Consider the following 15,570-nt stretch of genomic DNA (forward strand, 5'->3'; position numbering starts at 1 on the left):
AGCAGGTTTCAAATTCATGATTCTCTGCTTCCAGTCCACAGCTCTTTCTAATATCTACACCAGCGGTCTCCAACGTTTTTTGATTTATATGCCTTTTAGTAAAACATTTTTGAGTGTATATGACCAATATATATATAGTTAATCACTTATAAATTACACATGTGACTATACTAAGATATGCACACAAATAAGAAATTTAAAAAGAATAAGGTAAAAAATAAGTAGGCATGGAAAGTCTCATAGCATTTTTTGGTTTGCCAGCTGGTTGCCTGGCATGCCCTACTTTGGGGACTGCTGCTTTTTGCACCATGCAAAAGGATGAGCTAAGCAGACAGTCGCCTCATGTGTAGCCAGGCAGCAATTTAGGATCACCCCTCTGGGAACAATCATCTCTAGAGAATGACTGCACAGTGTGACCTATCCAGGCCACATTCTTCTGTTTCTTGTCTTTCTGCCAGATGCCTTTGACGAGTTCATTGTTCATGAGCACTTGGTCAGAGAATACAAAAGACTATGAAAACTGTTCAAATTTACTATCATTTTTGTACTGTTGTGCACAGTTATAATTGAGATGATATTAAAACAAATGGCTAAAGTACTGAATTATTTCTATTTGTAAATTATCCAGGAATCCCCAAGTCCATTTGTGTTGACAATCAAGATTTGCTGTCGATCAATTTGTCCAATATTACAACCAGTAATTATAGTATGCTACTTCTTGGCAGAGAAGCTGTTTACTACCTCGGACAAGTCAGGTCCTTTGGAAAGCACATGAACTCTAGACTAGCAGTAGCAGTTCAGTTCTATCCCATTTTAAGAATAATTGTTAAAAATACAATACACGATATGGATAGATTAGTAAATGCTAAGAAATAGCAGAAATGTTTATTTCTAAATATAAATATGAAAAGATTCAAATACATCATAAATCTTTAAAATACTAATAAAATGGACAAACTTCAACTAACTCAAATACATCTCAATATAGCATTAATTAACAATAAATATCAATAAAGATACGGGATACGGATGAATTTATACAAAAATATAAATTTCTAAAATTGACTTAAGAAGAGGCAAAAAACTTGAAAAGACCAATATCCAAAGAAAAATTAGTTTGTTAAAATTTCCAAGGAATAAATATATTAGTTTCCCCTTATCTGCAGGAGATACCAAGACCCCAGTGGATGCCCGAAACTGCAGATGGTGCTGAACCCTATGTATACAATGTTTTTCCTATACATACATATATACCTATGATAAAGTTTATCTTATAAATTAGGCACAGTAAGAGATTAACAACAATATTTAATAATAAAACATATCTTAGCAACCACAGGGTATGATTTTTTTCTTTCCTTATTAAGTTGAGAACTTTCACTTTTTCACTTAAAGGAAGCACTTTATGGCTTTTCTGTGATATATCCGAATTGCCAGCATCACTGCTCTTGAGCTTTGGGGCCATTATTAAGTAAAATGAGGGTTACTTGAACACAAGCACTCCAATACCTCGACAGTCGATCTGATAACTGAGGCAGCTGCTAAGTGACTAACGGGTGGGGGGTGTACAGAGCGTGGATTCCCTGGACAATGGGATGATGGGTGGGTCTAGATGGCTAGAGATTTCATTACGTTATTCAGAGTGGCACACAATTTAGAACTTATGAATTGTTTATTTCTAGAATTTCCCATTTAATGTCTTCAGACCACAGTTGACTGCGGGTAACTGAAACTGTGGAAAGGAAAACCATGGATAAGGGAGGACTACTGTGCAAGAGAATTCCTGTTTCTTAAATTTCCCAAAGAATAAAAAACATGGAAAATTTCCAAACTCATTTTATGAATTCACATAATCTCAGCTCCAGAAAAACAAAAGCTACAGGTCAATAAAACTTAAGACCATGGAAGTAAAAATCCTAAATAAAATTTTAGCTAAGTGATTTCATGAAGATATAAAATAGTAATAACCCATGCTTAAATGATGTTCACTTCAGGAATGTGAGGCTATCTCGCCGATGCAATTCATCATACTAATATGTCAAAGAAGACAAACTACTGTATACTAGGAATCAAGGCTATTTCCTTGACCTGATCAAGAATATTTATCCAAGACAAACAGCTAACTTCATATTTGATGGTAAAACGAGAAAGGCATTCTCATTCTAAACAGGAACAAGACAAGACAACTCAACAGCCCTACTGTTTTAAAATATTTTTCTAGACATTCTAGCATACATAATAAAACAAAATGGAAATAAAAGATACAAATATTGAAAAAGAAGAGGCAATGATACCTCCGCCACCTCTGATTGTCTGTTAATAAAATTCAAGGGAATAACAGAAAAACCTATGGAAATCAATAACAGGATTTAGTAAGGTGGCCAATTACAATATAAGCATGGAAATCATAGGTTTTCCCCTATATTCTATTACGTTGGGAAAGCAAACACATTCACAATAGCAACCAAAATATAAATTTAAGGAATAACTTTAAGAAATAAAGTAGACCTGTATGAGGAAGGGGGTCCCTAAAACTTCACTGAATGACCGAATATATTTGAATAAATGCAGAAACATAACATGCTTATTATGAAGAATTCTCATGATCTTGGTTCTTTTTAATTTAATATGCTGTAATCCCAATTAAGAGCCCCAAATACAGCATAAATGTTTGGAAAGACCAATAAACAGAGGGGTTATTGTTTAATGGGTACACAGTTTCAGTTCTGCAAGATGAAAAGAGTTCTGGAGATGGATGGAGGTGATGGCTGCACAACAATGTGAATGTACTTAATACCACTCAACTGTACACGTACAAATGGTTGATAGTAAATTTTATGTTATGTGCATTTACCACAACAAAAAAACTGGAAAAAATATTGAATTATGTATTCTTTTTCATGAATATTTATAAGAATTCCTCACATTAAATATCTAAGTATTTTTAAAATTGAAAAAAACACATTATAAAGCTACATAAATGGTGTACAGTACAAAATAGATAGAAAGAACTCATAAAAAGTAAAGTTCAGAAACAAAAAAGAAACAGACTGAAATATATAGTAATTTAATATTAGTAAAGGTGGAATTTCAAATAAGGGGCCAAATTATTATTATTCAACAAATACTGAGAGGATAATTGGCTAACTATTAACAACACAAAGAAGTTAGATGAAAAAGCACTAAAAGAAAATATAGATTAAATAAGTCAACCAAATAAAATGGTTTAGTAGGTAGTAATTGTGATATAACAGTCGGAAGCTGAGGGGAAAGTGCAGGGGTGGAGGAAGGAGATCTTAGGTGGTTACCAAAGCCAAGGGAATGGGCTGCAGTGATGGAGAGCACAGAAAATAGAGTGCATATGCCAATGTCAACAGAGGTGCTACCCGGGTGATGGGATCATGACGATTTCAACTTTGTTTACTTAACAAATTACCTGATTATAACCACATGAAACTTACCTCAACCAAACCAAAAATAAAGCCTGGACCAATCTATCTGATCTTTCTCCCCAAACTACTCTTCCTTTTGCATTCTCTGCCTTAATCCAAATTTTAAGGCTAAGAAAACTGATGCTTTAAAGAGGCTAAATAATTTGGTCAAGATCACACTGCTCATGACTGGATGATCTGGGATTCAGACCGTCTACCTAACCCCAGGGTTCCTGCTCTTTCTTTGCTGCCTTTTGAGGCAGAGTCTTCCTATACCTAAAATGCTCAAAGCATACAAGTTAAGCACATCATATGTAAAATCTATGAAAATCTTATGAAACAACGTGTTGTTTAGTGGTTTGGGGCTTCATTTTAATAACCATAGTAAAGGTCTTTAAAAGGGTAATGTGATCCTGGAATTGGGAATTTGAAGAATCTGGAATCAAATATAGGCGTTATTTAGCAGTTGTATGATTATGTTTAAAGTAGTTAACTTTTTCAGCTGATTTTATTATCAGAAAAATAGGGAAAATGGTACTACCGATCCCACAGGATTACTTCAAAGATTAAAACGTGAAGTTACAGCGTTACTTTCATTAATTATAAAGTACTGCATTGGTGCCAGGAAATTTATAAAAAATAAGTAAATATGAAATGTTTATTTATGAAATCTAAAAATCTGTTTTAAATTGCTATGGACCTTGTTCATTAATTTAATGGTTAGAGAGTTTCTGAACCCCTCTTAAGGGATACAGAGGCTGCAGATCACTCACAGTGTTTTGGCCTTGCTATATTTTCTATTTGCTGCATTTAAAATTTCTTTTAATGCTTTGTTTTTATAATCTTTTATAAAAGATTTAAATTAGAAAAACTGTGCTATTAATACTTAATTAGAGCATTTACTTTTTTTCTAAGGAAATTCGCTCATATGCCTGCACACCGTTATTAAATATGGCAAGTCTCTGAAACATCAAGAGTATTGGTTTTATGTAAAAAGAGAAACAATTAAATATATTCAAGATAAAAACACTTTATTCATACAAATTATCTTTAACTTGGCATTTAAGAAGAAAAAGAAGAGCTAAAAGTAATTCAGGCACAGCAAAATCTTTTCTTAAATGTCTCAATTTATTACAAAGGTGAAGTGATAAAGACTAAAAAATATCTGATGAATCTGGCAATTAAATGCTATTAAATCTGGCTGTGTGCTAATTCTGGGTAGGAGAATTGATTTATTTACATGTTGTCTTTCTAATGTGGCTTCATATCAGTTTTCAAATGCAAACCCTTAGGACACTGTCTAATATACAGTTACCAGGGTATTGTGAAGAGTAACAGGCAAAGGTAGGAAAAACTGAACAAGGAGAACATTTCAGATTGATGGTCAAAATAGAATGTATGCTTTCTCTTTTATCAAGGAGAAAACATTTTTAAGTTGTGGGTGGTAAAGGTCCTTTAAGTTCTGCATTGGATTAATTCAAAAGGTAAAAAAATAAAAACCATGTGTTAAGTTGAAAATATCTCTACTACACACAATTTAAACACCAACTTTTAAAATGCTTTTAAATTAAAGAAAGACAAGGCTCACCTTCCTCTGGTAAATCGCAATCCAATCTGTTGTGGCAAACCACTTGTGAGTTTTTATGTCACTCACACCATTCTTTAGATTTCCAAACCGCTTTGTCAAATCCACCTGCAGTAGGTTCCTTAGGAGGTCCTTGAGATCTGAACTGAAGTGTGATGGGAATCGGACCTGCACAAACACACCGCTTGGTGAAAAACACATTCCAAGACTCATGATATTTCTGTTTTGATTTCAGAAAGGGTTATTTTTAAGTCATTATATAAACAAAAATATGTAGTGATGATCTTGAAATACTTTTAACTATACACTTTCATCCCCATAGTAGTCTTCAAGAAGAGAATCATTTGGGTGAACAAGCTAAAACTGTTCTCTTAGGGCCTTGTTTTGGTCATGAACCCTCTTTAAGAACATGGACTCCTCTCCAGAAAAATGTGCCAATGTACAGAAGTTTTCCAGCAATGTCAGAAGGTTCATCCATCTTCAAGAGAGCCTCCCTGGATCCCATATTACAAATCTCTTAGAGACATATAAATTTAAACTTGTAATTTAAATAGAAAAGGCAGCATATGAAAGATATCAGTATGCACATTTTGAAAAGAGATTATCAAAAAGGAAGTCTAAAAATGATTATAAAAACCCACACTGCCTTCACAGCACAGGAAACCATTTTTCATTTATTAGTGGATGACTTTTAAGCATAATTCTACTATGCAACAGTATAAAAATGATTTAGATTGGCTTAAAAGCATTTTCCACCCCCTAAATTGTGAAGACTTTACAATTAGTTGACTGGCCTCCAGTCTTAAAAACAAACAAAAAACCCAAAATAACTGAAGATGTTATATATCAGGCACATAGAGGCCTAGGCCTATTTTTAATTTTGTTTTGTTTAAACACATTCTTCTCCTCTAACTCTCTATTCCAACCTAACTCCGAGTTCTTACCCTTTTATTAATACGGATACTGAAAAATTAAAATGGATTCTACTACGAGATGAAATGAGAAAGAACAGCTGCATCTATGCCTCCTTCCTTACTTTTTTCTCTCATTATTACCACCCTCTCCGCTATCCTTTTCAACTCATGTTCAATCATTTCCACTGCCCTCTTCCTCCCAAACATGCAGGTATGTACATGTATATATCAATGTGTGTAAGCACATGTGCAATTTCATTCTAATTCCATTTTCCTATTATGCACACCTAGGCCCCACTTCATGTTCCCACCCCCACTAAACAGAAACCCTATTCTCTGAATTGTCAAGGCCTCAACTCCAAACTAACCATAGACCCCTAAGAAAATGCTTTGAAGGGTTAACAGATCCATTTTTGAACTCCTTGCATTCTTACTTTGGTTCTCTACAACAAGTGCCACCATCACCTTATAACTTGCATAGTGAGTCATTACATTACCTCAGTTGATCTTCATAATGCATTCATTCATTTAACTATACTGTAGTATTTTTGCATATCTGTCTCCCCTAGACTGTGAGTTTCTGGAGGGAAGGTACTATGTCATTTTTGTGTTTTTACTCCCAGAATTTATTAGATCATTTCAAATAATGTAGTTCATCCATCTGACAATTACTTATTGAGTACTTGCTATGTATCAAGCACTGTTCTAGGTGCTGGACATACATCAGTGAGCAAAAACAGACAGTCTCTGATTTTTTGGAGCTTATACCCTAGTTGAATATGACATACTCAATGAATATAGTATTAACTCTATTCTAAAGATGGAGAAACTAAGATTCAAGGACTTTATATAATTTACCCAACCATTAGACTACAAAGTGGCAGAGCTGGGACTAGAAATCTAGTCTTATGATTCCTAGCCTCATGAATTTTGCTCTTTGTTACACTATCTTCAAACATATAGAACTCCTTAATTTATATTGACTTTCAAAAAGCTCAACATACTTGACATACATTCTCATGTTCTCAAAGTAGAAGTTATTATCATACAAAACTAAGTTCTCTGGGAATTCATAACCATAGTCTTCTGACTGTCACTCTCATGCTATTCTGTAAATAAACCTTTCTCAAAGTGTGGTCCTGGGACTCACTTTCATTTGAATCAACTGGGAGAGTAGGGGATAAAAATGCAGCTTCCTGGGGCTTACTTCAGATGATGGGGGCACTGGGCCTGAAAATCTGAGCTTCTATCTCCAAGTGATTCATATGTACATGAAAGCTTGAGAAACACTATTTGCAACTCTATTCACTACTTTATGCAGTTTTACTTTTTCTGCTAGTGACAGATCAAAAAAAAGGTTAATGTAAATAATAAGTTAAAATTATCATCATACCAAAGGAAAACTAATATTTGTATCAAATAACCGAAGGCTATTTGAAGGTTGAACAGCGAATAAATGACCAGGATTTGGGGTCAACTCATATAAATTAGCAACTAAAAGCCTTTTGTGTAAAGCCCGGATTATCACAGATTATAAGAGGTTTTATGTTCTTCAAAAGAAAAAAAGACATGAATTACCACCTTCTCTAGTTTTTACTTCTGACACAAAGGTTTATTAGAAGTTAGGCACTTTGCTAAACAGTTTATATGCACTGACTCATAAAATCCAAAACAGAATACTGAGGTAAGTATGATTATTGTCCCCATTTTATAGGTGATGCAATCGACACCTACGGAGATTAAGTAATGTGCCCAAGATTACAGAGCTAATAAGCGATAGAGCTGTAATTCCAAGCCAGGTATTCTGACTTCAGGTAATATGCTTTTAATTATACAATACTATTTCCAGGATCTGATAACCTCAACATAGTTATCGTCAGGAACCTTATAAAAGACTAGTAAGATGAAATTTTCACCTTAAAAATATTTGCTGCACATTTCCTCATTTATGCTAGCTAAGAGTAAAAACTAGAGAATATGGGGTATTCAAAAGGCACGCTGTCTACCTGAAAAATAACACAACGTATCTATATAGTGGTTATATTCTAACTTTGCTCAGATTCCAAAGAAGTAACCTATTTGAAGTAGACCTGTCTTAGTTTAGAATGAACTGTTTCAATGTAACGTGGCAGTTATTCTCCGTTTTATGCTGTTCAGAACAGTAGACAGTAATGTGCTACAAACAAATTATCTTCTGAATTCAGGTAATATGCAATGCAATGCATGAAGAATATACACACCTACATAGTTATTTATTTTGGAATGTAGATAAAGTGATGGTCTTGAATTAGTTAATGTGCGTGTGTGTATCTGTTTAATTTTCAGAACAGTGATTGTCAAATGGGGAGTGGTAGTGGGGTGTTGTCATAGTAGATATCAGAATCATTTGAGGACCTTTTCAAATTACAGACGTATCCTCTTCACTTCCACATCACACCCTCATCTTCCCCAGAGATTCTGATAGGTAGCCCACACTCTCATAGTAAGCCATGTGAAGGATGGGAATCTGTCATATCCTTAAAGTATACTGGAGGAGAAATAATGAGAATCACTGTGAAAATATTTTTTCCATGATTGCTCTGAAATGTAATAAGAAATGTGGTTTTTTTGTTGATTGAACTTTCTAAAGAGCCATGATGATTCATCAAATTGAAATTAGCAAAAACCAGAAAATAAACAAAACTATGTTTTAAATACCTTTATTTATAGTATATTAATCTATAAACATCAAAGATTTCTATAATGGAAGAAATGACTAGTTTTTCCTTCAAAACTGTATCAAAAAGTATTCTTTCTATCACATCAGTTATAACTGCTGTAGAAAGTGAAATCAGAATCCTAGAATATTGGAGCTAGAGGAAGCTTAGCTTAATTTAGTCTAAACCTTCATTTTAAAGATAAGGAATCTAAGCTCCAGGGAGACTACCAACTCACTCAGTTTCATTTTTGGGAAAATAACTTAATCCTCCTGACTCCTACATCTTTGTGCCAGTCCATGATAGGGCAAATAATGTGAAAGTAGCTATAAAAAGCCACATATGGAAAAGAGACAGTCTAAACCCATTAAATCATTAGATGCGAGAGATAAAGTTACTGGAAACTGGCATTATTTAACATGAAAAAGGTGTTTGTACAACACGAAAGAGGTATTTGTGCAATATTCACTTCCTAAAGTGTTTATTTGGTCTCTTTTCCTTAATATTTCCTGGTTAGGATTCTTTTCGAACTTTTAGAGACCAAGTTACTTCTGAGTTTCCTAATGAAATATTCTTGAGAATATATCTATTTCTACAGTGAAGTATAGACACACAGAACAAGCTTTCAATAACATGGTATGTATCAAAATCACCTGTGATAATTTAAAAAGTACAGATGTTTGGAATACACAGAAGACCAGTTGAATCAGTATCTCTGAGAGTGGGCATCCACTTTATGAAGCTTTTCTTGCTTTGGCACAAACTATTTTTTTATCTTTGGGCAATTCTGAGTCTTGATTTACCAAATACAGGATAAAGGAGTTAAGCTAAATAAAAGTGAACATTCTTGCCATCTCAAAAATTCTACCAAGCTATTTCTTTCAGTAGAAAGAATACCTGGGTTCCAATCCCAACTCCAGTTACAAAATGCTCTATGCTTTAGGGGAACTCTTTTACTTTCTGAGTCTCAGCTACCTCATCTACAAAATGATGAAAGCATATTTCATCTGGCAGGTATGAAAAGAAATTAGGCAATTTTTATGAAACTGCCTTGCATCATGCCTAGTATCTTGTAGGCACTAATTCAATACATTTTTCAACCTTTCTATTAGAATAACATTTTAATGATCTGAAGCTGAATTTTTGAATCAAAGAAGGAACTTAGAAGTGAGCGATATCTATTATTATGTTTTCAGACTACCCAAGGACAGTGTGTGTTAGAAAAGTCATTTGGAGAGTGCAAGAAGTTCCTCCTTTCTTCTTGTCGCATGCTCCACTTGTTAATGTATAGAACAAACACTATCTTTTTTTCTTATGGTACTTAAATTTGATAGAGCGAGGGAGAAAATGGACAACTATAACCCCGTTTTATAAGGACAGCATTGTGAATATAGCTGATATCTTAAACAACTTTGTCAAATTACATTATGTAAATATGTTAAACCAACTACAAAAATTCACTCTGCATTGAGCAAACTCAGCAGAATATTTGTTCTGCTTTCAGTCCCAAATATAAAGTCTTGTACATTTTGGTTTTAGGAATGACTACTATTTTCTAAAAATTTAAGAGGAAGTTATATCTTCCTCTAAGCAAATCAGTTAATGTTGTTATGGTATCCACACCAGGTGATTTAAATTCACCAACTGGTTTACTGATTATTTTTTTAATTTTAGAAATAAAATAAAACCAAAATCAAACTTGTCTGTGTTCAGCTTAATCACAGAAATCACAAAGCTGATCTCTGAAGAAGAAGGGAAAATTTTTACTGCTACTCTGTAATTGACGGGAGAAAAGATCATTTAACTAGTAACATCATCTCTTATGAATTGGGATAACATTTACTGAGCTTAAATGACTCAGAGAAGTTTGTGCATAGCCAACAAACAATAATCTGTTAATTTCTGTCCACAGCATGTTGGAATAAATTTTAAGAAATTATGCTTCTAAATTAGGTACAGTTCTAAGAAATCTACAATCCTAGTAAAAAATTTATCTAGCGAAAATGAGCATATACATTTAGTTAATTTTTCAAAAGGCATAACAACTTTTCACATATTAGGTTTCCTATAGATATGGTGCCAAGCTCCACACTGCCTCATAGGACTTGGGAAAACATCCATCAACATGGATCCTATGTATAAAAAGAAAGATCTAAGACATTAAAAAAATACTTATAAATATTAGTACCATGACTGTGGGCTCTCTGATCTCTTCTCTGACCTATGCAGAAACAGGGGTAGATATAGCAAATCCAGATGGATACAGAGGACTATTACCCACCCCATCTTCATTCCCTCCCCTGCAAAACAAGTTGCAATCATATGCCCATAGGATTGCTAGAGTTGGGACTGTCTCAAAGCAGGTATTAAGCAGAATTTTAAATGATCACAGCAAGGTATTAACAAAAAGCCCTGGGTTTTATGCAAATGGTAAAACTGCTTTTGTATTTTATGAAAATGACTACTGAGTTCTCTAAGTCTCTTTAACTATAGCCATAGCCAAACAGAAAATGGCATTTTAATTTCCTGAAAAGCATTAACAATAGCATTTTAGAAAAAGTATAGTGGTACATCTGCGCATGTGCACGTTATTAAGGAAACAGAACATGTGCAGAAAGGAGATAATACAGCAGGCCTGAGACTGCTACCCTTAAGAAAGGCTTGCTTGCAAGTTTGGCCCTTGGCAGGTATCTGGGAACTGGAATAGTAACAGTTCTTCACACTGATGTGAAACTTTCCCTAAACAATACGAGGGGCTCACTGTACCCACACTGTTTGTACAAACAATATGGTTTCTAATAAACATCTGCTTTTGTTCTGGGAGTCTGGGATTTTGGTATGTGCTAGGTAGAGGGTGCATATGCGATCCCAATAAAATCCTTGGGCGCTGAGTCTCTAATGAGCTTCCCTGATGGACAACATTGCATCCATGTTGCCACAGCTTGTTGACGGATGAATTAAGTGCCTCCCCTGTGGAGACTGGGAGGACTCTTGGAAGCTTGTGCCTGGTTTTCTCTGGACATGGCCCCACGTGCCTTTTCTCTTTGCTGATTTTGCTTTATATCCTTCTTGGTAAGGTACCTTACCATGAAGGTACTTGTGACAAGGTAAGGTATTTGTTCCTTGAGCATTACTATATGCTGAACTCTGTCAGTCCTCCTAGTGAATCACCTAACCTGGGAATAGTCTTGGGGACCCAGGACACAGAGGGGAACAGCCATTTGACTGCTAATCAATCACCCTTCATGTGAATGTGAATTTCTCTTCAGGAAAAAATTAACTGACTCTTTGATCATTCTGTGTATATATATGTTTACAACTTTATATTGAGTATAGTGTCTCAGTGCACATTTTTGGTGCTCATTAAAAGTGGAATAATATTTACTTTATATATAATGAAGCTAGGAATTTTTAAAATTACATAAGGACTCCAAAGTTATTATTTCCACAACAGCTGTTACTTGACTGCCTTATTTGCAAGTATCATTTTTGAACACAATATTAACTTTTATATTTCTAAGAGTAATGCAGCCAGATAGAGTTGCTGTGGAAACCATAACTGATTCTTGTCATAGAGTATATGGCACTGAGGTATGAAATTTAAAGACTATATACAGAAACTCAGCATATGTATTGCTAGGATGAGGCATAGTTAATACAAGAATTATAAGACTTTTCTGTCAACTATGCATTTCTAAAGCTGAACCTTAATATTGTATGAATAATTTGACATTTAAATACCACCTCCTCTGTTTTTTAAAAGACACAATATGTGTAGGAGAGAATCTAACAAGCTGATTGATCAACTATCTGTGCATTTAAAAATACCAGCTTGAGTTAAAATATTGTAATAGAGAAAGTACTTAACCTAATGTTCAAATATATGTACTTTAGTGAATTAGTAACTTTGTTAAATATTTTAACTTTGATAAGTCACTGATATGCATAATCTTTATAACACGTTTCAGGATAGGAAATATAATCAATATAAATGTTGCATAAAATAACATGCTTTTAAAAAAATAAGTAAAAACAATTCTGAATGAAAATATACTTGTAAATGATATATTGTATTATTAAAATGATTAAAAATTTTAAATACAAATATAGGGTCTGTAAGAACAAAATTGGATTTTTAAGCAACTAAAAAAATTTAAAAACTAGTTCGTCTCCAATTTGGCTTTTAGCTAGTGACCAGAGAGACAATAATATTTTTGTAATGTGGATAGAGATACATTCTAGTTTGGCTGTGAGTGTTGAAACAGATGGTTTTATTGGGAAATGGTGAAAATGATTTATGTTCACATAATACAGATCCTAGTGATCACTTAATAGCAATGTTCTGCTTTCATGATTCTACTTTAAATGAGTAAAGGGAACAATGGATGAAAATAACTTTATGTCCACTGTGGGGAAAGATAATCTGGCATGTTTAGTTAAAAACAATAGTATACCAAACATCTTATCATATTTCTATGTAAATGAAGAAAAAAATCAGATTTTGTGACGATAAAATTTTATGTTGTACTTTTTAAGGTAAGTAGGATTTAAACTGTGAAGATTTTAGAATATATGCAGATTTAAATTTTAAGCTAATATTGGATATAAATGTTAAAGCTTGATATGAAATAAACATATTTCATAAACGGCTGAAAAGAATTTTACACAATGTAGAATGATTGGCAAACAAAGGCCAATTCGTACAGATGAAGATATATTCACTTTAACTAAAGCAATTTTTCTAAGCAAATGAAATCTAGTTATGACAGCATCCTTGTCAGAAAATTTGATTCCTTTTATGAAGTTAAGTTTAACTAAAAGCAATATAGTAAAGATTTAGGAACTTTGTAATTACCTGTCATTAAATTATTTGAAACTATTACTATAATTTCTGCATTCTTAGTCTCTGTATTCGTAAAATACAGTAGTTACCCCTTATCATCAGGGGATACATTTGATGACCCCCAGAGGATGCCTGAAACTGTGGATAGTACTGAATGCTAAACATACCATGTTTTTTCCTATACATACATACCTAAGTTTAATTTACAAAGCAGGCACAGTAAGAGATTACAATAACTACTAATAAAATAGAACAATTATAACAATATATTGTAATAAAAGTTATGTGAATGTGGTCTCTCTCTCCAAATGTCTTACTGCACTGGATGATACAACGCCTATGTGATGAGATGAAGTGAGGTGAGCGATGGAGACATAGGGGGTAGTGTTAGGTTACTACTGACCTTCTGACAAGATGTCAGGAGGAAGATCATCTGCTTCCCGGCCATGGTTGACTGTGGTAACAGAAACCGTAGAAGTGCAACTGCAGGTAAGGGGGGACTATGCGCTTCTCTCATTCAGTGATTTTAAAGTATTTTAGTTTTCTCATCACTCTTCATATGACCTTTCATTCTTATTCTCTCTTGAGATTTTATATAATCACTTCTCAAATTCTTAAAAAATAAATTACTGCCTTGTCTACTAATTTTTTTTGATCTTTTTGTTCATCTCAAAAGTTCTTTTACTGTGACTTTAACATTCTGCAATGTGAAAACAATTAGAATGATAAGAAACCTGAAGCCTAGAGATCTACAAGTGTAACAAGGGCAGAAGTGATGCCTAATGACCTAAATATTTCATTCTGCCTTTCTGTATTACCTTAGTGTAAATCAACACCTAACTTAGTTATCTGTAAGAGGTATTTACTTTTTACCTTTGACATAGTTATGTATATATTCTTTAGTTAATCCCCTAATTTGTGAATACTGCCTTAACATAAAACTTTCCCCATAAAATGCAGTAAAATATAACTGAAAATCCTGTGATCCCTGTAGACTGCATATGCACTAGGAGATACGGAACAATACTGTGTTGAGATGTGGATTCTAGGTGGCTAAATAGACGCATTCTATTGGTGCTTTGTTCCTACAGCTCAGCTATGCAGCAGTGAAATCTGGGTCTTGGTGAAAATGATAAATTACTACATTATGGACCTTCAGGGTACCTTCTGAATAGCTGACATTTTAAATTTTAAGTTCATGGATGCTGAGGGTCGGCTTTCACACTAAATGTAAAGCATGAACCTGGCTGAAATAACAAAGAAAGACTTCCTCTCTCTCCTTCCAGGTTCTTTAGGTTGATTAGGCTAATCCCTGTCAAAGGTCACAAAATACGAAAAAGTCAATTACATCACATCTTAGGGTAATGTCATGTCAAGACTGATGCTCTGTTTCCTGGTCAAATTCTAAATGGGGCTGTGTGATCTAAAGAAAAAAAAAAGACACTAACAGAGTGTACATGTAGGCAAAGGAAAAAGGGAAAATAAGGAAAACATCACTTCTCATATCATAAATGCACGGAAGGCCTCCTGAGAATTTTTAAAGGTCTACTGTTTCTTTGCTACACAGTGGAAAGACTCAGACTCATCTCTATGAAAATTGACTATAGTATTTTTAAGAAAGATCTGAGATATGAACAAAGGAAGAGTGAGTGGCTGACTTTAAACAAAATACTTTGGAAACAAAATTAGGGATTATAAATGCAAAAGAAGGAAGGTTTACAGAGTAATTACAAAATGTAAGATTATGACATAGTAAATCTATTCATGTTCAAGAAAAATTAATGTTATTTCCATATTTGCTAAAGATCAATGACAATTATAATCACAATCAATATGAACAATTGTTTACATAATTTCTATGAATTTCCATCTTAAAAAGGTCTTATCTATTTTATATTTACTTCCAATTTTGTGGTGTTTGACATAATTTAAACAAGAATTCTCTCTGGAAAAAGCAAGGGCATATAAAAATAGCTCCTAAAACTTCTCTCCAAGAATATATCCACATAAAACAACTAACAATTTTTATTTATTTGCAGGAATATTGAGAATTAGGACTATGATCCTGTGTTTTGCAAGTGATTTACAAAAAGAAAACTGC

The 15,570-nt window shown here is 33.7% G+C and overlaps 1 protein-coding gene across 8 annotated transcripts in view; it reads right to left on the bottom strand.

Moving 5' to 3' along the window:
• Nucleotides 1-15,570, bottom strand: part of PRKACB (protein kinase cAMP-activated catalytic subunit beta) — a 131,786-nt gene that overhangs the window by 4,864 nt on the left and 111,352 nt on the right. For all 8 annotated transcript variants that reach the window (XM_070592121.1, XM_070592119.1, XM_008529700.2 and 5 more), the window contains one exon: nucleotides 5,020-5,184. In XM_070592121.1, coding sequence (XP_070448222.1) covers nucleotides 5,020-5,184 — 165 coding nt within the window. The remainder of the gene's footprint in view (nucleotides 1-5,019; nucleotides 5,185-15,570) is intronic.

The sequence above is a fragment of the Equus przewalskii genome, chromosome 24, assembly GCF_037783145.1.
Source record: "Equus przewalskii isolate Varuska chromosome 24, EquPr2, whole genome shotgun sequence".
Taxonomy (NCBI): domain Eukaryota; kingdom Metazoa; phylum Chordata; class Mammalia; order Perissodactyla; family Equidae; genus Equus; species Equus przewalskii.